We start from the raw sequence: 25,806 nt of genomic DNA, 5'->3' as shown, positions 1-25,806 counted from the left end.
ATCTAATCCACTGAACAAAATTTTAAAGAGTCAGGTGTGAATATTATTTCCTTACTTAATAAGAAAGAAAAAAATCTGAAAGCAGACACATGAAAACAGATTTTTCCAAATAAATTTTTGCCTTAATAAGTAATTTCCTCATTGAATAAATGTACTGTTAAACCTATAGAAACTTGCCTAGAGTCTACCTATAAAGTCCTGCTATATTAAATGTATGGTCCAAAACAAGGGAGGAGGTAAGCCCCTGGCAAGAAAACGGCTAACCCAACTAACTTGCCATTATTATTAGAGATTAGTTATGAAAACTTAACCCTCCATTGATCCTCAATTCCACCTTTATCCTGCTTCTCGAAATAATAGGCCTTTATTCCTCCTGTTTCCCAATGTAAAGGGAAATACCACGACAAGAAAAAGACACTCTGGACTTGTGACATCAGTATTCATTTCATCTCAAACACTGAATTTGATAGGGAATGCTCCACGTTATTGATTTCCTAAACATACTTCGGAGTCCCAAGGTTGTCCCTCCTTTCCACGCCAGTCCTTCCCTGGCTGGCATCTACACATTTTGTTGCTCAGAAGCATGCTAAATCTTCCCTAATGCTGCACTTTGCCCAGAATGTCTGACTCTCACTACCCCTCCCAACCACAAGTTCATGGGTCCAGAACTTTCCTATCCAGAGAAATTCCACTACAATTGCATCCAACCATGGTCTTGACTCATAAGCCTATACCAAGTTTTTGCTCAAGGCCTCTCTCCTTTTAGCTGAGACTGTCTGGGGACACTGAAGAGAATTTCTGGCCTTGCAGGAAGCAACTACAACTTCAGGGTTTCTATGCGGTAAAAATTCCTGTAAACTGCCTGTATCCTAATCTGGTCTGGTGTTGGGTAGGATGCTCATCAATGACAGATTCATAAAAATGAAAGGAAAATAAAAGCAGGGGCAGTAAGGGCATTCAGGAAAAAACAAAACAAAAAAACAAAACAAAAACAAAAACAAAAAAAAACAGGGGATCTACAAGAGACTCAGTAAGGAGAAGGTTTTGTTGTCCTCAGCTGAAAACGCTGTTCTGCTCTAGGATAAACTCTCAGAGTTCGTGTCCACGTGAGATGTGAGCACCAGAATGCTTCACCTATACCATGAAGCATTGTGCTGATGCTGCCTACACCCTGCCTATTCTTAGATTCAGAATACTGTGAATCTTAAATTCAGAATAGGCAGGCTATAGGCAGCATTAGCACAATGCTTCATGGCAGAAGCAGGTAAGTGCCTTAGATATCACAGCAACTATCCTAAACTAGACCTGTAACTTCTTTATAAATTAAGGAAGTACCTTAGAAATCATAGCAACTTTCAGCCGGGTGCAGTGGCTCACGCCTGTAATCCCAGCACTTTGGAAGTCCAAGACGGGTGGATCACCTGAGGTCAGGAGTTTGAGACCAGCCTGAAAAACAAGGTGAAATCCCGTTTCTACTAAAAATAGAAAAAATTAGCCAGGCATGGTGGTGCATGCCTGTAATCCCAGCTACTCCAGAGGCTGAGGCAGGAGAACTGCTTGAACCTAGGAGGTGGAGGTTGCAGTGAGCTAAGACCGTGCCACTGTACTCCAGCCTGGGCAATAAGAGTGAACCTCTGTCTCAAAAAAAAAAAAAAGAAAACAAAAAGAAAAAGAAACAAAGAGAGAGAGAAAGAGAGAAGAGAAAGGAAAGAAAGGAAAGAAAAGAAAGAAAGAAAGAAAGAAAGAAAGAAAGAAAGAAAGGAAAGAGAGAGAGAGAAATCACAGCAAATTTCCTAAACTAGACCTGTAAATTCTTTGAGGTTGAGCAGTTCTTACCATCTTATTTTACCATTTGACACTATTTTATGCTACTAAGCATGAAAGTGTGTTTAATATTTGACTAGCATCATGAATTTATAGTCAAGACTGATTTAGAGATATGAAAATGCATAATGCAAGTTAATTTTCTAATCAGAACAAAATTTATTTCCTCTGAAACCAAGCCCTGGAACTGCACGGATCTAGGCACACTGGAGTTAGTATCATTACAAACATGATCCTTAGTAAGTAGGCATTTCATTTCTTAAAAATTATAATCCTAAATGATCTGTAAACAAATACTTCCTACCTGTTGAACTTTTCCTAGTAAATCATCAGTAACTAATTGAAAAAAACACGTATTTCCATGATTAGTTTTTCAGTCATACTTGCAATAAGGACTTCTAGGATTAAAAATATTAAAGAAACTATCTTTAAAATTTTATCTGGTAAATTATCCCCATTTTTTTCCTTGTGCCATTTCAATGCAGATATTTATTTGTTAAAACACAGTAATTTTAATAACTACTTCATTGACAACTCCTTTCAATGAGTTATTTCTTGTATAAAATTTGAATTCATATTTCAATAAATAGGAGATCATGTGGGTTTTTTAGAATATTTTTCCCATAAAGTACATTTTTTTTTCTATGAAGAGCTACCTTCTAACATACTTTCCTCCAGAGCTATAGTTTGCCAGAGGGCATCTCTATCTATCTGATTTTGGTCTCATCTTCAATTCTCTGTTTTCTTCACTCTGGTAATGTTGGCATTCCCTTGATCTCTGCTATGTCTGCTGCAAATGTTCTCTCCTATAACTCTATATAGAAATTTTATTTGGTTTTTCTCAACATCATGAATCTTCCAATAAAGCAGGTAGGTGGCATTAAAGATATTTAACGTGCTTCATTAAAAGAGAGAAACAACAGCTTAAAAACACATGCACAGAAAGGTTACTGACCAACACTATCAATTATCTAAATGCTACAATGCAACTGACAACACAGTAAACAACATCTAAGCTATCTTGGCAATTAAGTAAAAACATCTTTCAAGAAACCATAGGTCAGCTTTCATTACTGAGACTCATTGGGTGATTCTGGAGCTAAACACTTCAACACACATCCAGCAGACCTGTTTTCCTAGTTTAAACATGGTATCTAAACAGCAAATATATCTGTTTTGCCGCCCATCTGAAATGCAGTCTACACTAATCTATACAAAGCCAGATGCACACACATTTTGAAGCAATATATTCTTAACAAATTTTTCATGTTTTGAGGAAGTGCTAATTCACTTAAATGTAGTTAGCATTATTCAACCTGAACATTTTGTTTGCCTGACATATTTTGATTTTTTTTCTGCTTCAGTCTACAGTTAAAAAATTCACAGATAAATTCAAATAGTTATGAACTAGTACTAGAGTGATATTACACTCTGAAAAAATTTAAAACCAATAAAGAACACTGTAGGCTTCCTATTTCCACTAAAAAGCTAACTACTAATTTCAGAAAAGCACACATCACTCACATACACACACACACACACACACACACACACACACACACACACACACGCTGATGTTATAAAAGTACTGTCACTAGAATACATGTTTTGGTTGTTTATCCAAATGGTAATGAGATGTGATGATCTACCTTCTCTAGCCAAGTCCTCTTTTGTAATAATAGCATCCATTTATTTAACAGCTAACCAAAATTTGGAGTGCTGTCTATGTTTATTCAAGGAGTTTTTCCTTTTGCAAATCTAACCGGCCTATACAAGAATAAAATCCACAATCAAGCTCTTGTTAGTTCCATGATCTCCTCAACTGAGATTAGGTGGTAAAAACAACTAAAGCACTGTTACTGACAAGATAATCAACATTGTAGTTAATTGAAAATTAACAGTGGGACTCTCTACTTAGTGCCAAATGTAGTAATTTGAGGTGGTCATCCTTAACAGCCCAAGAAAGTCGATTTCCAGTTATCAGAAAGTGAGGATTATCTGAGCAAATAATACTTTCAACTTCTTATTGACATAATTAAATGAAATAGACTTTTGACAGCATTTTCTTTCTAGCATAAATTATTTAGATATAATCAAACAAGAAATGTTTTGAAACCAAAACATTTACCACATTCGTTAATATGAAAGTTAAGAAAGGTATAGTTCAAGTTTATATACAGAAAAAAATACAGCATATATTTTGAGGACCTACTATGTATGGGGCACTATGCTGGATACAAGGATATACAAAGATCAACACAACTTTATTCTTGCCCTCAAGGAGAGCATCTTTTAGGTGGGCTTACCTATTCTCCACTCTGTTTGCACCCCAAAACACTATTCAAGAACTCAACTAAAACTCCATCCCCTTTTTAAATTCTTCCTTGGTTTTCCTGTCCTCTTGTGATTCCATGGCACAAAGACTGGCATTTATCACATCAAGCAATTATTAGGTACGTTCCTACTAAGTGCCAGACACAATGGTTAAGTGCTGAGACCTGAAAGATGAACAGGACTAAACCTGTCCTTCGGGAAGATCACATTTAGCGAAGCTCCCATGGAAACACCAGCTTATTTTTATGCACCTTGTTTTTCTTCTAAAGGAAGGAGACCTCACTGGGAGACCTCACTGTGTTGCCCAGGCTAGTCTGGAAGAGATCCTCCTGCCTCAGCCTCCTGAGCAGCTGAGACTATAGTCACAAACCACTGCACCTAGCTTCTTCTCATGCATCTTTACACTGCCAGCCCCTGGCATACCGCGGGAGCTCGATGTGTTAATTAAGTATCCTATGAAAAGACCTTCAGATGAGAAATCAGAAGACCATTGTGACACTCTGGGCCTCACTTTTTCCACCAAACAATGCAGTCATTGTCATTCTCCAATATGATCTCAGGGTATACCATACATGAGTGAATATTCTGATTTCAAGTGAGAGTGGTAAACATACTTAACAACGTCAGGATGTACTTTAAACAATTTTAAACCCCTCTAAGCTATGATTAGTTCAATGACTAGGCCTATGCTAAAATACCATCTTGAAACATTATTGTAGCCATTATTGTGGTATTTACTTTCTGATTTTGATATACTGAGTTCTTTTCTTGTCTCCCCTTATCCACAGATGTATAATTTGGGTCTGCTGTATTCTTTCAAAGGAAGAATTGGCAGAGTGGTTGCTGTTACCTAGGGTAAGTGTGTAATCTCTTTGACTTTCTCTTGTTGGGCAAACTGCCCAGTGAATATCAATTTTTTTAGAGCTACAAATATGGTTTTAATAGATTCACAGATTTTAAATTATTATAATTCAGAGCACGTCTCTCCCAGGGTGAGCAAATAATTCACAACAATCCATGAGATGCAAAGGAGATGACAATGAATCAATCTGTATGTGAGTAAGTTGACGCAGTGCTTTACTGCTCCTTCTGTCTCTACAGACCCCACCCCCCACAAGACACACGATTTTCATATGAAAAAAATTGCTTTGGTGTATGAAAGTTTAAATTAGTCATAATACCCACTTTGGGGACTGAGGAAGACTTACTGTAAATCAGCCACTCAGAAACCACATTTGACATATTTTGGTTATAATGTAACTATAAGTTGCATAATATTGTACATATTGATTGGAGCCTGAGAATATAATGGAAAGCAACTGCCATATATTGAAAGTGACCAACCACAAGACAAAAAATTGTTCCTGAAGAACCCACTAAGGGAGTAATTTTCCTTATAATCTAAAACTCCTTATCCTCTAGATGGCATATTCTATCACACCCCTAGGTTACATTTTGCCCTAAAGGTGCTAAGGTATGTTAACCTCAAATAATCCAACTATCCAACTCCCTCAGATCAAGAGAAAGTTCTAGCAGAGTAAACTAAATTTTTCCTTTATTGAAACAGTACTGGCTATTGTAAATTGGAGCAAAATAGCAAATGAGATGCACATCTCACTAGACAGCAACTTCCAGTTGGTTGAGGATCTTATAACTGTTATAAATTCTTAGTAGAATCAGGCCCTCTGTTGTTTCTCTGTCCTGGTCTTTTACCTTTAAAATACAATAACTTATTGAGGGAATTAAAGTATGTGAGATACTATGTTATGCATTGGCAAGGTGTTCCTTCCATCTACCTGCACAAATAGAGGACTACTTCTTCTCTAACTGCTTAAATTATCATTCCTATAAGCAGTACATATTTCTTTAAACAGAAACAACCAGAAAGAAATCAGATACCACAGAAAAAGAAATGAAGATCAGCTCACCCACTTATAAGAAGCAAAAACGTGTTAGAAACTTGAACTGCAGCTTAGAGTGGACGGTAGGAAACTTTGATGTGGTTTCATCTCCTCTGCATGATCCATGATAATAGTTAACCTTATAATTTGTGGACCATGACTCCAATAAAAATATGTAACTACAATTTAAAAACATATAATAATTGTGTAATTCAACTGCTTTTGTTAGAAGTTGGTTTCTGAAACAGATTCTTCTATCAAATAAGTACTGAAAGCATGCATAATGTTTCAATCCCACTGGGTACTATTTTTAGTTTTTCCTTACACTCTTCTCTAAATCTTCACTAATCTATCATATGTCATGGTTTAATAGAAGCATTAACTATACCTATTCGGGTTCCTAGGACCATTGGAAAATCCCAGTAAAGATTTGGGTCTACTTTTGAACATCTGAAAGAGCCAAATTACCCTGTGGCAGAATTCTGCTAAACACCTCTATTTAGAATATATATATATAGAATATAAACATAAATAAAATATATTAGAGACAAGGTCTCGCTCTGTCACCCAGGCTGGAATTCAGGGCGTGATCATAGTTCACTGTTCCCTTAACTTCTGGGCTCAAGTCGTCTTCCCACCTCTGCCTCCCAAAGTGCTGGGATTACAAGCATGAGCCACTGTATCCAGCCAATTTAAGAAGAATATTAAGAGTGGCTGAATAGCTGACAACTTTCTCCCACTCCAAAATCAAGGACATAGGATATAACTGTTTTATGCTTTAGTGTGGATAAAGCAGTAGACTTGTGTTAATAAAAGGGAAATGCATTACCTATTCTAGATCATTCTGGTCCTAATGGTGAATGACCAATGTTCCAAGAGGTAAGATAAAATTATTGAAGGAAATGCAAACAATCCCTTCAAGTAACGAAGTGATGGTAAAGGTATACGTGAACTCACCTGAGAAGTACACTACAATAAATGCAAGAAAACAGAAATTCAGAACAGCAAATACTCCAGAGCTCTCTATGCTTTTAGACCAAAACCAAAAACAATGTATGGGTTCCTTGGACTACTTAAAAATCCTCTCTGTCACGTCTCTTATTCTAGCCGCATGAACCAACTTCCCCCACTGATCGCTAATTAGCACCTTCCCCTGAGCTTGCCCCACCTGAGTCATGCTTCCTGACAACTTGAAGACGCACATGCACAAGCCAAAAGTGTGGGAAGTTCATGCTCAGACGGCCATACGGATCAATGGAAATGAGAGCCAATGGTTAAATATTTCCTCAGAAGGCCTCAGTGAGAATGAGAACCCATCAGTTGTGGCACTGATCATCTCAGTAATTCATCTTTGTGTTGGTTTTCCCTGGTCCTTCATTTCTACTCTAGGATCCTCCCTAAACAAAATGCCTTCATGCAAGTCACTCGCTCAATTGTTTACGTAAGGGCCCACATCACATCGGCTCCTCCTAAAAGACATCCTAAAATGTATGGATAAAATAATATGTGATTGCATCAAAATGAACAAAAAGGTGAAGCACTGAAATAACTCACAGGAAAAAGGAAAGGATAAGTGGTAAAAAGAAAAGAGCTAGGGAAGTGCAGAAAGGCTGGAGAACACATCTAGCCTTTCACATCCAAAAGAACAGGCAGCCCATGGAAAAGCCAAACTCAGGACAGAATCTCTGTACAGTGCCTTTACCCCAACATCAGCCTTTACCTTTACCACCAGGGGTTCTGTTTGACAGAAAATTAGACTATATCCCGGAGTTTCTCATCAGCTCTGGTCCTATGCATCACTTCCAAAATAGAAACTGGACATACAGCTCATACTGTTTACTCAGCTCATTGAAGCCTGCCTCCCATGAGATTTGAGAAGCAGGCTCTGGTTGGCAAGTAAAGGAGAGCAGTTGGCCCACCGTTAGTCACCTCTTTAACCCAGAAGGCATCTTGTTTCACCATATGCCTGAGCTCCAGTCAGCAGATCCCGGTTGTAACACTGGTTTGACAAGTACTGTTCTGAAAGGCTTACAGAAAACAGACCCAAACTCCACCAAATATATCTACATAGCTCAACAATGACTGAAAATGCAAGTTGCATAATCTAGAACAGAGCCAAGTGTAACAGTGAAAATATACCTGTACATACATTGTAAGGTTGTCTTATGCCACAGTTTCTCTCATTAAGCAAACTCTGAACAAATCATTCATGGGTGATTGGTCACAAATCTTTTAGTGGTTACTGATTCACAAAACCACAGAAATAATACATACTCTGCTAACAGCAAGGGGTGTTGCTATGGCATCACAGATAATCACAGGTGAAACAGGGAGATCTGGGGCACTCCTATGAAGACAAAAGATCTTTAAAATAATACATCCAAATATCTGACATGTCAAATTGAAAATGTTTAACATTGGCCGGACGCGGTGGCTCATGCCTGTAATCCCAGCACTTTGGGAGGCCGAGGCGGGCGAATCACGAGGTCAGGAGATCCAGACGGTCCTGGCTAACACGGTGAAACCCCGTCTCTACTAAAAATACAAAAAATTAGCTGGGCATGGTGGCGGGCACCTGTAGCCCCAGCTACTCGGGAGGCTGAGGCAGGAGGATGGCGTGAACCTGGGAGGCAGAGTTTGCAGTGAGCAGAGATCGTGCCACTGCACTCCAGCCTGGGCGACAGAGCAAGACTCCGTCTCAAAAAAAAAGAAAATGTTTAACATCAACGATAGACCAATCCAGAGCAAAAAATCCTAACTGTTCAGGACAAAATGAAATCATAATTACGATTTTATCGTATCACACTCATAATCACCCTATGCATAATCCTAAAAGAACATTGTTCTAAATCCATTCTCTTTATGAGATTAAGTAGGAACAACAAACTCCAGCCATCAGGCTCCATTCATAAAAGGTTTTACAAGAGAGATTACATGTGACATTTTTTTCCTACAATTTATTAGTTACTTTATTGGACACTGTCGCCAAATTCTGTTAAAGAGTAAGAGAACATCATGGAGTAGTGAAGCAATCTAAGAACAAGGTAAATAAAATCTACATCTTTAACTTTCCAAAAACAAAGTTCTCATTTGGGGACATAAAGAAACCAACTTCACGGAGTCAAAGGAATAGAGACAAGGAAAGAAAGCAGGGTAAACAACACGAAGCAAAAATCCTGAATCAAACAGTAAATAATGATGCTGACAATTTTCCTACGAGCTGGAATCCCTGTTTAATTTTGGGGGGGTTTTTTATTTTGTTTTGTCTTAGTGTATCTGTTTTCTGCTCTTTAGGTGACAGGAGTGCATTCTCATATAAAAGATAATGAATGATGCTTGCATGTATTAGACATAGACTTATATAATTACAAACAAAATTCCTTTGCATATGAAAGGGAGAAAAACCTTTGTTTATTCAAGAAATTCCTAATGGTTTCATTTATAAGTAAAACTTTCTCTTTATTTGAGACCCAGTAGCATAGCACAGTATAGCTGAAAGACAGCAGGTAGCTCTTATAATAAACTTTGCATAGTTTTGAGGAAATAACATCTGAAAGCAGTTCATTCTTCTAGGGTGAGTGGATGAATGGTTCAAAAAGAATAAAACTCCCAGGGAACATTCTGAGATTTAAAAAAAAAAAACACACACACACACACATACAACTGAGAGGTGGAGGCATTCTTGCTAATTAAAATTTCCAGTTCTTATGGTCTTCTATATACACAAGTCCCAGTCAAGAAAGATCTGCAGGATCAGGCCTGTACCGAGAAAAAGTATACCATCATCACATCACATTAATTGTATTATTACTTCATAAGGCTAACCAGCCAGGTTTATACAGAATAGATTAAATAACAAGATAATCTTATAAACAATGCTCATTTCATCAGTGTACCAAATAAGTTTGATTTATATCTTTGACTGTTCTAATTAATTTCTGCATCCACATGCTTTAATTTACACAGCCAGACACCTACACTGCAGTAGGGACAGCCATTTTTTTAATGTGTTGAACTCTGAGACGGGTTCATGTTTAGTCTCCCCAGCGTTGCTGTTTTAGTTCCCCTACACTTAAAAAATGAAGTGACTGTTATAATACCTTGCACTAAAATTGAAGCATGCAGAAAGAAAATATTTTATCAAACTCAATACCTATCTCTCTTGCCAACATTTTACATTTAATTTTAGTTGTTATAGCTTTACTCAAACATACAACTAGAACTGTTCATTCCAAAGTTCTGAACCTGCCTTTTCGGACTAATATTCCACTCAAAGCCTTTTAGATATATAAGTTCATCTCATTACAGCATCAATTTTATATCCTCATCTTTGTTTTAGTGCAGTTCCCAGAGGCTTAGGGGACAGCTAATTTTAAAAACATATGATTTCTAATCACAGTGAGGGTCTGGATAAAATTTTTAAACTGTCCTCTAGAATGCTGGTTTACAACAGCAAGTACTACCATTGAATAGTTAGAAATAAAGAAATTCCAGAGATGGAGGAAAATTAATCGCATCCCCATTTCCTAGCCAGAAAGACAAAAACATCCCTGAATCCAGACCCACTTACAATACACCATCAGTGACATCATATTAATGTCAGCACTCTTTTAAAACCCCTAAAAAAAATAACAGTCTGAAGGAGTATCCTGGTGTCATGATTATTTTAGTTTAGTCATTTTACAACTCGCATGGATAGTCTCAGTGTAGGGATGAAGACGTGTGTTTACTTATTTAATCAGGCAAGCAAAAAGGTTTTTACTTGTCTTTGATATCAAACTTTTATTTATGGATCTAATCGATGTTTATTTGTAGGACTTTAATACAATAACAGATGTCAGCTATATCATCTGTTTTTGATTATAAACTCCTAGAGGGCAACGACCCTATCTATTCAGCTCACTTCTTATAAGATGTAAACATAGTACCATACCCAAGAAGGCACTTAAAGATGGTTTATATAACATTGATTTCAAGGGGACTTCGTCTGCGTATATGCTCCTTGAAGCTCTCCATTGGCACTCAATGAACAGTAAAGATTTACACTTTTATATTCTTGGGCAATTCCACTATTCAGTTGTCTATAATGGCAGTTTTGAAACAGATTATTAGATGGGAATATTTCCGATTCTTAAAGTTTAAGAATCGGCATTTGAGCAACACCCAAATTCTAAACTAACTGACACTAGAAAAGTAGAAGGGAAAAAATAAAAGCAAGACCCAAATATTCCATTTCTTAGCATCAAGTTAGCACATTTCACACACAGTGCAGGAAGATCTGCTATTTTCACAGGGAAACCTGCCAAGACAACTACTACAATGCCTAAAAATGTAGCCTCCTTGCATTCTTCTTCACCTTTCCCTCACCTTTCCTGAGGTCTAACTGATATTTACATCCTTTATTTAAGTCCACTTGGATTATACAAAACAAGGACTAAATTGAGTTAATTTTTTTTTTTAAGTCTCACTGCGTCACCCAGGCTGGAGTTCAGTGGTGTTGTCGTAATGTGATATCGACTCACCACAACCTCTGCCTCCGGGCTCAAGTGATGCTCCCGCCTCAGCCTTCAGAATAGCTGGGACTACAAGCACATGTCACCACACCCAGCTAATTTTTGTATTTTTATTTTTAGTAGAACCAGTCTTTTGCCATGTTGCCCACACTGGTCTTGAACTCCTGGGCTCAAGTGATAGGCCCACCTCGCCCACCTTCCAAAATGCTGGGATTAAAGGCATGAGCCACTGTGCCTGGCCTAATTTTCAAAGAAAAGAAAAAATTTAGAATACTGCTGTATAATACTTGTTAAACTCTAAAGGAATAAAACCTAGTAAATTGTATCTTAAAGACTCTGACACATCAGCAATGAAGAATGTGTTACTAACTACGTGATTTTGGTTAAGTCTTAAAAGTTCTCTGCCTTAGTTTCCAAATCTGTAAAGATATTAGGTTACATAACTTAAGTAATTTCCAGCTTTGGCCGGGCTCGGTGGCTCACAAGGGAAGCCGAGGCAGATCGATCACTTGAGGTCAGGAGTTTGAGACCAGCCTGGCCAACATGGTGAATCTCAGCTATCCATGTGAAATTTTGTATTTTAAAATACAAAAATTAGCTGGGTGTGGTGGTGCATGCCTGTAATCCCAGCTACTCAGGAGGCTGAGGCAGGAGAATCTCTTGAACCCAGGAGGCAGAGATTGCAGTGAGCCAAGATTTCACCACTGCGCTCCAGCCTGGGTGACAAAGCGAGACTCTGTCTCAATCAATCAATCAATTCTAGCTTTTAATTTCGAAAACATGAAAAAATACTGATCCTAAAGAATTGAAAACACAAATTGAGATTCCATTATCTACTCAAACAAAAGAATTTTTCTTTTTCTTTTGTGTACATGTAGGGGGGAATGTGTGCTCTTAAATTATTAATTATGACTAACTCCAACAAAATATTTGAACAGAACATCACTAGCTATTCTTATATAAAAATATGGATATATACATATATATGACATGTGTGTATGTACATACAAAATCCATGCATAGGCACACACCCAAACACAAACGCATAATTCTATTTAAGCCGAGAATTAAAACATTTTGTTTTTCTCTATGTTTTCCTTCTTCTATGAAGCTGCTATGGCTTAGGAACATACATAAACATAAGCATCTTATTTAATACTTCTTACATTAATACTGGCAGTTGCCTACATGAACAGTGTATGTTAAGTTGGTTGTCCAAAATCTAGGTAACATTCTCTCACAGAAATATTGGTATTGAGAGAGAATGCAGAAATGTAGTTAGGTTCTCAGGCCATTCAACCAAAGTTTACTTAATCCACAATGTATCTGACATATAGAACCTGAGACACAGGAATTCACAAATTTAATGCTGCCTAAGCAGATGCTAAGTTAATAGCAGCAGCGGAATAAAGAAGGTCTCGAAAATATGCAGGGGCATCCAGTTCACACCACACCCAAGTAAGAACAAGGGAGGAGAAAAAAAAAGCAAGTTCATGAACTGTTTTTTTCCCTGTAAATATTTACTAACACACTTCTGAAAGAAAGCACAAGTCATTGTTGAATATATTATCATTTTCTTATTTGTTTTGAGAAACAGATGTATTACAGAAGGCGAATTAAGAAAGATAAAAAGAAAAACATAGTTATCTTGTTCCAAAATTTTCTGTGTTCACTTTACGTTCCTTATTTTAGGGAAAAATTATAAAACTGTTTTTAGGTAAATAATATTTAATTTTTCAAGATATGTGAAAATTTCAGAAAAAAAATGCTGTCTAATTTTTATCTGCTTGGCCACCAGAAGCTAGTAAAAGTAATTTACACAGTAACAACAATGCATTCACTATTAGCCAAAAGCTAATACACAGGCACAATCTCCTTCAATCTGTCCAACAGTGTCAAGAGACAGGCTGAAGAACTCATCTTTCTATACTATCCATCAATTAAAATAAAATTTAAAGATACAAACACACATGGCCAGGCATGGTGGCTTACACCTGTAATCCCAGCACTTTGGGTGGCTGAGGCTGGCAGATTACTTGAGATCAAGAGTTCAAGACCAGCCCAGCCAACATGGTGAAACCCCATCTCTACTAAACATACAAAAATTAACTGGACATGGTGGTGAATGCCCATAGTCCCAGGTACTCAGGAGGCTGAGGCAGGAGAATTGCTTGAACCTGGGAGGTGGAGGTTGCAGTGAGCCAAGATCGCGCCACTGCACTCCAGCCCCGGGGGACAAAGCTAGACTTTGTCACACACACACACACACACACACACACACACACACACACACACACACAAGCAATATCCTGACTACTGGTCATTCTATTCAACTTCAAACACATCTCAAGTTAGGGGAAACACAAGTGTTTCAACCTGAATGTCTTCCTCCTGTGTCCGGAGTTAAGAAGGGAGAGTGTAACCCAGAGCTGCAAACTTCTAGCTGACTTTCACTAATAACAATTTCATTCTGGTCCAGGGAAGAGGATAACTCAATGAGTGTTCTGCATTCCTTTTAAAAAGCTTAATCAAGGTTCAACTGCTTTCTTTCAAAAAATTCGCCAATGGTCACACAACTTTATGTAAAAATGTAACCTAAATTTTATAATTTTACAAACTAAGTAATTGTAGATATCAATCTTTTAAGTAGTAGCAGGAAAACCAACATTATAAATGAAAATGGAATTGCAGTTCACTTTCTGTGACGGTAGAGGATGAGAATCAATTGTAACAAAAATGAGAGGATGCAAAATAAAAGTGAGAATAATGGAAAGGAAAAGAGAAAATGGAGAGAGAGGAGGAAGAAAAAAGGCAGCATGTGACAGCGAATAAGAAAGGCAATAAGGTAAGGGAGGGACGAAGGGGTGAAGGGAGATAAAATATTTTTAGCAAAACAACTCTTGTCCAAATTTGCCGAAGTTCCAGACCATAACTTGTATCTGTTTTCTTTCTCTTTTTTTTTTTTTTTCTTTTTTTAAGACAGAGTCTTGCTCTGTCGCCCAGGCTGGAGTGCAGTGGTGCAATCTCGGCTCACTGCAGCCTCTGCCTCCCAATTCTCATGCCTCAGCCTCCAAATAGCTGGGATTACAGGCACACGCCACCATGCCCGGCTAATTTTCTGTATTTTTTTATTAGAGACAGGGTTTCACCATGTTGCCCAGGCTGGTCTTGAGCTCCTGACTCAGGCAATCCGCCCACCTCCCAAAGTGCTGGGATTACAGGCGTGAGCCACCGCGCCTGGCCATGTTATCTGTTTTCTGACAGAGGTATTACCTACCTCTCCAGTAATTTTTTTAAAATTCTTTCTGTACCTAAACAGTAACAGTCTCTCTCTTTTTTTTTTTTTCAAATTTCCATGACTGTTTTTACATAAAAGTTCAACTTTGAAAGCTTCACTTGTGTGTAAAGGAATGGCTTTTATTTTACAAATATGCTTTGGAACCTACACACCATTGATCCGTTTAGTGCACAAAACCTCAGAGTTGTCCTGACATTCCAAACCCAACAGTTTTTCCTTTGTAAAGGAATTGGAGATGTCTCCTTCCGTAGTGCCTGAAAATTACAATCGAAATCAGTGTTCACTGATTGTGCAAAGCCTTATAAATATGTTCCCTTGCTTGAGGAGTAACCTTCTATCGCCCAAGATAGTTGTTTTTAATAGCAAGAAAACAACATGGATGGGCCCAAAGTGTCAGAGGCTCTCACAGGAACATTCATAGCTGGTCATCAGAGAGAAACTGTCCTCCAAGCTGCACTACGTACACAGAGCGAAGGCACCTAATATTGCAATCACAGCCAGACTCTATAGAAAGGTACGCTGTGCCTCAATTCAGCCTGGCAAAACACCTCCCACCCACCTCACTGCACCTTTACCTGGTGGCTTGCTTCTTTCTACCCATCCACCTACACATCCTCTCTACCTACCCATAAACCACTGGTCCTTACTATACTCCATACCGTAGGAATGTTTTATAATATAAAAATTCATTAAATAATATACCACTTTTGATATAGTGATCCTACAAACTGTAACTCTGTGAAATGGTTCAACACGATGTCATCACTATACAGCAACTTGTTTCATTTACAGTATCTGTTTCACTTCTACTCATGAGCTAATATAATTCAATTTTTTTTAACTGCACACAGGCTGCTAGACACATGTGCATGGCAAATGGAATCTGAACTTAGCTTAACAGCCTCATTTATTCCTGATGGTTTAAATTATTTCATCACAATTAATGACACCCCCTCAGCTTCCTGTGCAGCGCTGCCAGATGTTCAGAGACCACAAAGCCACTCTCTTCTTTGACGGCTGGTGACAAGTTGTCCTCTGAAGGACGTTCCCTAGGTGCGCAGGCCGGATGACACCTCCATTGCTTAGCACCTCTCTGCCTCCCAGAGTAACCATGGAGAGGAAAAGGCAGGAAGGCATGAGAAACCAGCAAATGCATTAGCGAGGGCAAATTATGTGAAGTGATCTAAACTCGGAGGAACTTGGCTCCTGCCAGAGGAGTTCCTAACCTTGTTGTTTTATAAAAGGGCTCTTTGCCTTCACCTTCCACCACTGGTATCCACTGAGTGCCTACCATGGCGTCAGTCCTCAGGGAAAGTCAGAACAATAATCATACAAACTTTTCCACAGGGATCTGTTTGGTTCTTAGTAATTTTGTTTTGCATAGGGGGAGTGTTATTTAAACTTAACCCCTCCATCATGATCTTCATCTTCTTTTTAAGGGTAAACAGTTTGAAATCACTGTCCTCATGTTCAACTGTGATTATCTTCTATCCTATTCAGTAAAAACTTTCAATAGAAACATACAACATTTTGGCAACTTGTGGTAAATGGTTTTCCACCATTTACTTAGGTTTAGGAGGATTTAATCTTTTCAGGGGCTTTTGTTGTTGTTGTTGTTGTTAGCTTTGTTTGTCATTTTCTTAATTTTTTAAAGAAAATATTGAAAAACAGGCTTCACACTTTTTCTATGTTGATTCTGATGTGGGTATAATCACTTACCTCCTTTAATAAAAAATTTTTCCTCAGTATGGGAATTCAGAAACAATAATTATATTCCTCATTTAAATTTCATATAAAAATATAAATTCACATAATCACAGGTAGCTAAGAAGGTAGCAGAAATAGTAAACACACTAATACTTTTACAATAAGAATCCAATTCCACAAGTCTAATTTGGCAAACATTTCCATAAACTAGAGAACATGTGGCAGACATTTTATGGATTATTTTTTAAATGTTTTAAAAAAAAAAAACGTTGATCTTATTCAGGGAATAAGGGGCCTTTCCATTTGCCAAAAAGTGTAATAGGAAAACAGACAGGCCACCTGTGTCAGCCCACCCTATGGTATGAACATGAGCTATAAGGGCATTTTGGAAAATATTTTCAAACTGAGATGAGAAAAAAAAAATCAGTATCAATACAGATTCCAAGCAGATGCAAAAGGCTTCTGTGCATGTTAGTGATTACGTGTGTGGCCTACACAGGCTAACTTCAGATTCCTCTGAAACTCAGTGTACTTTCTCTTTTTTAAGCTACTTGTGATTACAACTAGAGCCTCATCCATATCAATTTTGACAATGGACACAAACACAGAGTAAACCAATCAAACCAAATAAGTTGAATTTTCTCCCTCTTAGGTGGCTTTTTAAATTCTAAATGACTACTGAATTTTACCAGACACTCCACACTTAATATTTTGACAGCTGTTGATTAAAATTACTTTACTGGGAAGTCCTGTGAAACCAACAGTCTAGTTTTTATCAGAATTGAGGCACTCAAAGGGAAGCTGAGATGGTGGCATACTTGCAGCAAGCAGACAATAGGAAACTCTTAGCACTCCCAGAGTTACGTCAAATTTTCCATGGACCGAAACTAAAATGAAATACTTCAATTACTGAGAGGTAGATAAGTAAAATAAACAATTAATTTCATACGGTGAAGTCAGGAGAGAGTCATATGGACCTCATTCTGTTGTCTCCAAACATTTTATCGGAGGGGAAAAAGGAGCTGAATAAACTTTAAACTCTCATGTAGGGATGTATTGCTTGTGTGTCCCTGGCAGATGTGGAAAGGAGATGAAATGGGCAAGGGAGAATCAAATATCCCATCACTGCAGGTTTGCTGAGGGAAAGAGCACTGCAAAGATCTCACATCTGGCAATCATTTGTCAATAGCTGGAAAGAGAACTGCAGGAAACTTTCTGGCTCTTGGAGAAGATGAAAAGACAAAAACCATGTGTCACACACACAAACACACACACTCACTCACTCACTCTGCAATGGTGCAATGACTACTATACTTATTCTCTACCCCTCCCTTCCCCCACTAAATTTAATGATCTTCAGATATACTCTACTCCATGGTCAAAAACATGCAGTCACTTGACTTGTTAAAGCTGCAGTGTATGTACATTTTTCAAATAAACCCCAGGGCTGATGTTAGAAAATCAAAATCAGTCAAGCATAGACCGCCTGGTACTTTGGGCAGGAATCCTTGCGGTTTAGTCAATAAACAGAATCTGAATGAAAGACACCACAGTAACTAGACAGTAACGTTTTGAACAGATCTTAACCTGAAAGAGGGGGTTGGGGGACCGGTGCGCTGATGACCAAGGATATAAAGGCTACTGGTCCACTTAGACTGCTCTACCTGCAACACGACTTTGTTTAGCACAAGGTCATCTATTTGGAACAGAAAAAAAAAGAGAGTGAACTTTTATTTGGGGGGATGTTGTGGATGTATCTGTGAACGAAACAACCTTTTTTTAAAAATAAGTTATACCCATTTAATAAGGTGGTAAGGAGAACTTCAGATTTTGTTTAGTTCATACTGGTGTTAAAAAATATAGAGAATTTGCTGGCTTCATTGTGAGTTCATAAACATGACCAGCTTTGCCCCAGTAGGTTTATCATGTAATAAAAAGTTTCAAGACACCCTATACAAAATTAATTAACTTCTCCAACATCATAGGAATTTAAATCTGTTCATAGTGATCGACAGACTTCGATGAGCAGCTTTTGGTTCGCCCTTATGCTGCATTTAACTAGCAGCAGCAGCCGAGCTCATCCCCGTGATTCCAGAAGTGAATGCTGCAGGTTGTTTAATAACCTGGCAAATTCACAGTAGCTTGTCAAATTATTACAGGAACAGTGTCATCACTAAACAAGCCTGATCATGGTTAATTACAATGCAGACCAGAGAGCAGCCACAATTGTTCATTAATTACAGGAAGCACCTCATTTAAATTTTATGGAAATTTACACTTGCACCCCAGTATGTCTGGAAAAAAAAGTGATCCTTCACGCATTCACATAAGAAAGGAGCCTGTGGTTTATAAAACATCACAGCAAATTGTGTCTAATCTAGTACTGAAATATTGGTTCATTATTTACTCTAATTTTTTAAGCACTTCAGCGGTGAAAAATACCGAGTCAAACCTCACATCCTGAATTCCCAACCAAGAAAAGAACTGTGCTGAGCTAAATGTAACAACTTAATACATGATGAGGCACAAGTGAACTAACAAAGTAACTTTTCTCTGATAAAAGTAGAATATCAGCAATTAAGGAGAGTCTAAATTAGAATAACCATTTCTTAGAAGATGATTGCATAAGAGTGGAATTCTTTGCTGCTGTTCATCAGTTAACCTCCCAAACTGGAGTACCCACTTCAAAAGCTACTGGGGAAAGTAAATAAAGTTACAGAATCAAAATCTTGATTTCCAGTTATTTTTCTGAATCAAGCAATATTAACACAAACCACAGCAGAAGTCCTTGCAAAAGTCAAGTCAGGCACAGACTTGAAGGTTGACAGTCATTCAAAACCAAAGATACATTCATTGACCACAGTAGGGGATCTTGGGATTATTGAAAAATAAAGCTGCTAAGAAATCTGAAATTTTAGGAATAAAAGGCAAAGGTTGAAAAGGAAGAAGGCAAAGAGCAGAAAGGGGCTCCACCAGTCATGAGAACTTATGTCAGCTAAAATATAAAAGTAAACCAGATTTCAGGGCTGTATGTCTAAACAAAAATCCTTTCTAAGAAAGAATATAAACAAACCATTGCTCCTAAATTGAGGTGTATGGAAGGTTATTCTCAGAATCAAGAGGCCAAACAGCAAATCCTCTAGTGATGATAATGCCTAGCCCTGGGGGAAAGCCTATGACACAAGCAGGAAAAGGAGATGACTGGCAAGTCCTATAGTGAGTTCCCTAGAGTATAAAGCTATGCTGAACAATAAGAAATGGCTCATTCTCTAGGAAAAAATTTAAAAAGGACTAGGACACATGCCATGGCAAGAATGAAAGCAGTCTAAGCTAAAAAATACTCCTGAAATAGATAGCTGGTGAAAAGTATATTAAGCATCAAGTTTATTATGGCGGACATAATATGTATATGTACTAGGTATTTCTAAAATGTGCAGAAGAAGCCACATTTAGGAAGGCAGAAGAAAAAGAAGAGAGGAAGAAATGCCTCAAGTGGGTCCCAGCTACTTGACTAACTCTCCATAGTTGATCATCTTTTAACAGATTCAATCCTTCCACGCAGTCCACCAAAATGATGATCCACAATGAGGAATATCCAATAATATCACTTTCATTACTTTGTCCAGGAACTTAGTCTTCTTTGCAAGGTCCTTGCTGAACTATCAACCCCACAATCTGGTTCATCTACAACCAGAATGTTACTTTAACCTGTAAATATAACATTTTCTACGTTTTCTCCCACAGTATGTCAATGTACTCAATAGGTTTTTTTTTCCAGTTTTATTTTACACACTCACATCTGCAAAACCCATTTTTCTTTTCACTATAATTCAAGGTTTAAAAACAGATTTCCAACAATCACCCATGACAGACCATTCCAGGTGATGTGTTTGAAGAACATCACTCATCCTACCCAAAAAAGGTCAAGGATCAGACTACTCTCCACAAAAAGTCTTCCATCACTCTGCATTTGCATGTCACACACAAGCTGTTAGCTTTCTAGAACTAGGAAATACATGATCGTGTCTCATGTGTCCCACCTGCTTTTCTGTTGTATCACAGCCATACACCACCCAGACAGTACCAGTTTGGGGCACAGCAGAGCTCAGGTGGTCTTCCCTGGGCCAAGAGCAGGTGTGCTAGAGATGGCATACCTTTCGGTACCATAAAAACTGAAACCTCCTCCTACCACCACTTCTACCCTCATTCTCACTGCATAGAAGTCCATTTTTTAAATGGTTCTCTCTTCTCATTTGTGGTTCTAAATCAGTAAAAATGTTTTAAAACTGAGCTCACTATGCTCATCTTATAAGCCTGAAAATTTAGAAAATAAGGCCAAATGGAGATCCCAAAAAAAAAGTATGAGTTTCCTCATGCTAGGGAATGCTACCCATGTTGAAACTTCAGCCTGCATCTTTGCATTGGCACACACATTCCTTAAATATTATTATGTACATAGAAATGGAGGCATGCCTTTAGCCAAAATGTCACATTTACATTTTTAATTTGCAATACACCAAATCACTTCTAATGCCTCAAGACCATACAAAACGAACTGAATTTCAATCCAACAGTTTCACCAAAAAAAAAAAAAATGTACTTTGCTAAAACACTCCTATTACACCACAAGACATATCTTCCAACGCATGAAGACAGAAGATATTTCATTAAGTCCTGCGTTTCTTACAAAGCACCCAGTTGAATGGCTGCTGTTCTCCTGAGCCGGGAGACCATATTGTAGGAAGCATGACTTACTCACATATATCCCAAAAGTCTTAGAGGATGAAAGCTAATATTTACTGGGTACCTGTTATGTGCCAGATCCTGTACTAACTGCTGAATATTATGTCAGGTCCTTTAAATTCTCATCATCACCTTGTGTGGTAAATCTCCATCTTATAGATGAGAAAACTAAGGTTCACTTAAATTAAGTGACTTGCCAAAGGTCTCACAGCAACTTGTATCAACTCTAGGTAGTCAACCTTCAGAGACCATGTACTTACTACAGTATGTATATATGTCTTGACTGAACAGACAAATGTTACAGACAACGCATCCTGAAAAGGACCTTTGGCTGCACATACGCTACACTGGTCCCTCTTTACACCTGTCTCAATGGTTGTCTTTTCCTGATGACGCTGATATACCCAAATGGCTTTCCAGGACCACTGTGTCTGTCACACCACCCCCAGCTGAGAAAACAGTTAAGACTCCAACCTGGACTTCCAGCCTGTGGTCTGGTTCCTCCAGGTTTGGGCAGAAGTCTGCCCCCAGCACTCTGCCAGTACATGCCAATGGAACCTGAGGGAATACAGCCACGTTAGATGCTGTGTATGGAGGCTGCTGAGAACTGCAAACAGTCACACTTGACCCACGCAGAGAGAGGAAATCCCAACTGCGGGTCTATAACAGGTCATCATGGCTTGACATGTATGTGACACTTAGTATGTCAAATATATAGTGAATACCATATAACAAAGTTTATTAACTACCAGAAGGTAAATTCCAAGAAGAAAAAAGCAACATAAATTTTGTTCCTCCTTGTATTCACAGCAGGCAGCACACAGTAGGCACCTAATAAATAGCCACGGACAGGAGGAGGGAGACAGAAGGAAGGAAATGCAGGTATGGGAAAAGACTAAAATAGATAATTTCTGTTTCACATTGGTAACATAAATTTTTTCTTTTCCTCTTTCCTTTAATTTTCTTATGTAGGAATTTAAAAAAAATACATTCAACAATGCCTAAGTTCCTTTACATTCTTAAAATATTTGTTCAAATTTATTTTTCCTGTTCCTGGTGTAGGCTAGCACAGGCAGACTTCTATTTATCAATATTTATTATTAATAGTTACTCATTTAAACATGTTATCTTTAAGCTTAAAAACCTTGTTTTATGTATCTGTCCTAATAATAAAAAAAAAGGTTAAAACTTAATGTTTCTCTATATCTAAAATTCTAAACTGAAAGCCACTAAGATCCCTTTTTAAAACTAAGCTATTATAATTAGTCAATATCATCCCTAAATACTGCCTACTGTCCCTTGCTTATTTCATTTCAGATTTTTTTAAGATTAAACAAGGTTTTAGATTCCACCTAAACATGTTTTCTGCTTTTTAAAAATTTCTAATTGTTCCTCACTATTTCCATACTTATACTACTCACACTAATCATATATCTGTCTATATGTCTCTAAACTCAATACATCAACTAAGCATCATCTCACCTTTGTCTTCTTTCCCTATCAAAGCACTCCTCTGTTTTGTTTTCTTTGACTTTTTTAAAACTCCAATTAAGATCATCTGTGCTAATCAATTTGCTTTGTTCAGACATCAGTTTTCAGCCATGCATGCTAGCTTAAAAGGTGCTTCCCTCTTTCTTTTCACCCAAAAATCAGTACAATCGTCCAAACTTAAACAACGTTCAGTATACTCCACTTTGCAAGTTCACTAGTGAATATCACTGGAAAGAAAAGAAAAAAAACGTACTCGGTCAACGCTTCAAACATTTTAAGGTCCAGTTCTCTCATTCTTTTCAAGTCTTTTATTCTTCTTTACCAGGCTCATAAGGTGAAATGGACAGAGTGTCATCTGTCTTTGAAGTTTATAACCACTCTTTACCCAAGAGTTTCACACGTGGAGGCCAATGCGCCAGTCACTATGTGGGCATCTTACGTGTAGATTAACCCTCATTTTCCTCTCAACACTCTTACAGAGTATGAGCATCTCCAGTCTACAAACGAAAAAACTGAGGCTTAGAGTAGGTAAATAACTAGCTCAGAGTCACATGTTATTAGGTTGTAAAACCTGGATTCAAACTTAAGACATGAGAAAGAAAAGAAAGGTTGAGAATACATTTCCAAGAATTTAATTTAAAAAAAAAATGTAATAACTACATTTAGTGGCATCCATTCCAGAGGTATTTGTTGATGTTTCATATGAAAGAAATTACAAAGAAGACAACAAAGGAAAACGGCGCTAACCGAAATCAAGACCTGCTACCTGCTCCTTGGTCTAGGACAACATAAGTAACAAAAAAGGGAATTTATCCTCTTAACTGAGGAATAAGAAAGAAATGCAGCAGGGAGAAGAGCGGGGACACTGTGCATTTGTGTTGTGTCACACATAGAAATAATGCTCATTCTACCCCTCAGCTGACATATGGAAGGCCACTAATGAGTTCTGCAACAGTAATTCTCCCCAGGGAGCAATAGAAGGGAAAAGAAAAAAATTAACCTGAGAATATTCCAAATCAAAATGAATCCCCCCAAAACCTTATTATAAAACCTCAATAAATGGGACTTAACTAAGGCAGATTCAGTAAGCCATATATTGCAAATTAAGTGTAAACCTCACCCGATCTCACATACACAAAACAAATTGCTACTTACCTTAAGATTATTTGACCACGTCACAAACACTAAGTTTCTAGTTCTTTTTATCTTCACAGTCACAGAATGCACTTTATAAACATTCTCAAGAGGGAAGGAGAAAGTTAAACAACTAAAATTACATGCAATTACAACTTGAGACACTTAGAAATACACAGTTTCTAAGAGAAAACATAAAGGTCTGTGAGTAAGTTGGGAGGAAATGGTGGCAAACTACCAGTATGTTTCAACAATCATAATCACAAAAAGGAACTAGTAGGGAAGTGGGTACATTTTCAAACTTAGAGTGCTAGGATTTCTGAGCAGAAAAATATATCCATAAGAATCTTTGAAAGTTGACTCCCATATTCTAAAAAATGAGGAATAAGAGATTCAAATCAAAATTGGTTCACGAAGTTCACTGAACGGTTCATGGTCTAAAAATACACCACACTCTCACCCCATCCACCACAATCAGCGTCATCAGTTAGGGAAATTTTTCAACACAGAAAGGCAAACCATATCTCTTTCTGAATTCATCAAAATGTACTAAGATACAAAAGAGATGAAAGCTGATAACCTAATTAGTTGTAATTTAGCACATCTCATTCCACCTTTTGATTTAGAAGCCTCAGAAGTTAGCCAGCCATAAGCAATCAAAAAATGATTGAAGAAAAATCAGATATCAATTGTCTAACCCCTTATTATTAGTCTATTGTAAATTAGGATAATAAAATATGGGGTGTGCCTAACCATTATTTAATATAAATTTTAAACTGATGTGGGGAATTCCATTTTATCCACTTTTCCTCTGTGCTAACACCTAGTGCCTGTTTTAATGACATACTTGACATACTATATAGTACAAAGTTCTACAAAGATTTTCCAAAATGTTCACAGTGATTAAGATTATAGGTACTTAACTTTTATTCTTTTTGTATGATTGTATATGTTGCTTTAAAAGTAATAAAATCATTTAACTTAAAAACAAAAAAAATGGTGAACTGTTCAGCTAATATTTCTAAACATTATGCCACATGTTTAATTATGGAATAACTGTCTACAAGTGATGTAAATTTCATTATCTTAGTACTGTAACAGGAAGTCAGAGGCCTTGAAAGGGACCCTGTGAAATCCCCAGGGCAAGTGGAGGCTGAGTACATATCTACTCTCCTGTACATACATACCTTGAAGGAATCATGGTGTGTGAGAGAGCTATTTACAACTTACTTTGTGTATAATCAGCAGAAACAAAAGATATGACAACAAGTATAAAGGCCTCTCTCTCTCCCCTCAGGAGAATTCAACAAGGGAGGGCCAGTGGGCATTCACTTCGGTGTCAAAAGGGCTTCCAGAAAACATATTTTCTGTGGGGCAGGGAGGAAATATGGCAGGCTTCCTACACACATAACCACACACACACACATACACACGTTCTTTGTTTACTGAGATCACAAAAAAAAAAAAAAAAAAAAAAAAAGTTAGGGACCAGACTTCTGAAAAGAAGACATAAAAAGCTCCAGGTTGTAAATGGGAGCTACCGTTGAAAATATTTGAAGATGAATGGCTGTGAAAAATGGGTGGTAGAAAGGGGACAAAGGAAAAAAGAAAAAAGTCACAGAAATGATAACTTGAGAAAAGAATCATGTTACGATGAAAAGGGCTCATAGTCAGGGATGCCTCCTGCAGAGCCAGGGTCCACTTGAAATTTCCATTTTACTTTTAAATATTAAACATGCAGGTAGGCATCTGCCTGATAGACACTATGAAAGTCACAGCCTAAATAAACAAACTAACTTCCATGTGAGCTCCAGTCTCCTCAGTCAAGCTGGCCCCAAGCCCAGATCAGTTCTGAAGTGCA

At 37.7% G+C, this 25,806-nt stretch overlaps 1 protein-coding gene across 21 annotated transcripts in view; it reads right to left on the bottom strand.

Moving 5' to 3' along the window:
• Nucleotides 1–25,806, bottom strand: part of BNC2 (basonuclin zinc finger protein 2) — a 451,443-nt gene that overhangs the window by 243,566 nt on the left and 182,071 nt on the right. For 6 of the 21 annotated variants that reach the window (XM_063696351.1, XM_063696358.1, XM_063696353.1 and 3 more), the window contains one exon: nucleotides 1,336–1,446. The exons of 13 other annotated variants lie outside the window; for them this stretch is intronic. In XM_063696351.1, coding sequence (XP_063552421.1) covers nucleotides 1,336–1,446 — 111 coding nt within the window. Of the gene's footprint in view, nucleotides 1–1,335; nucleotides 1,447–21,794; nucleotides 21,942–25,806 lie in introns of those variants that run through there. 2 more of the 21 variants (XM_063696362.1, XM_055349832.2) reach the window with 2 other exon arrangements.

This window comes from Gorilla gorilla, chromosome 13 (assembly GCF_029281585.2).
Source record: "Gorilla gorilla gorilla isolate KB3781 chromosome 13, NHGRI_mGorGor1-v2.1_pri, whole genome shotgun sequence".
NCBI classification, from domain to species: Eukaryota; Metazoa; Chordata; class Mammalia; order Primates; family Hominidae; genus Gorilla; species Gorilla gorilla.
The sequence above is the reverse complement of the archived record's forward strand: the minus strand, read 5'-3'. Positions and strand labels throughout refer to the sequence as shown.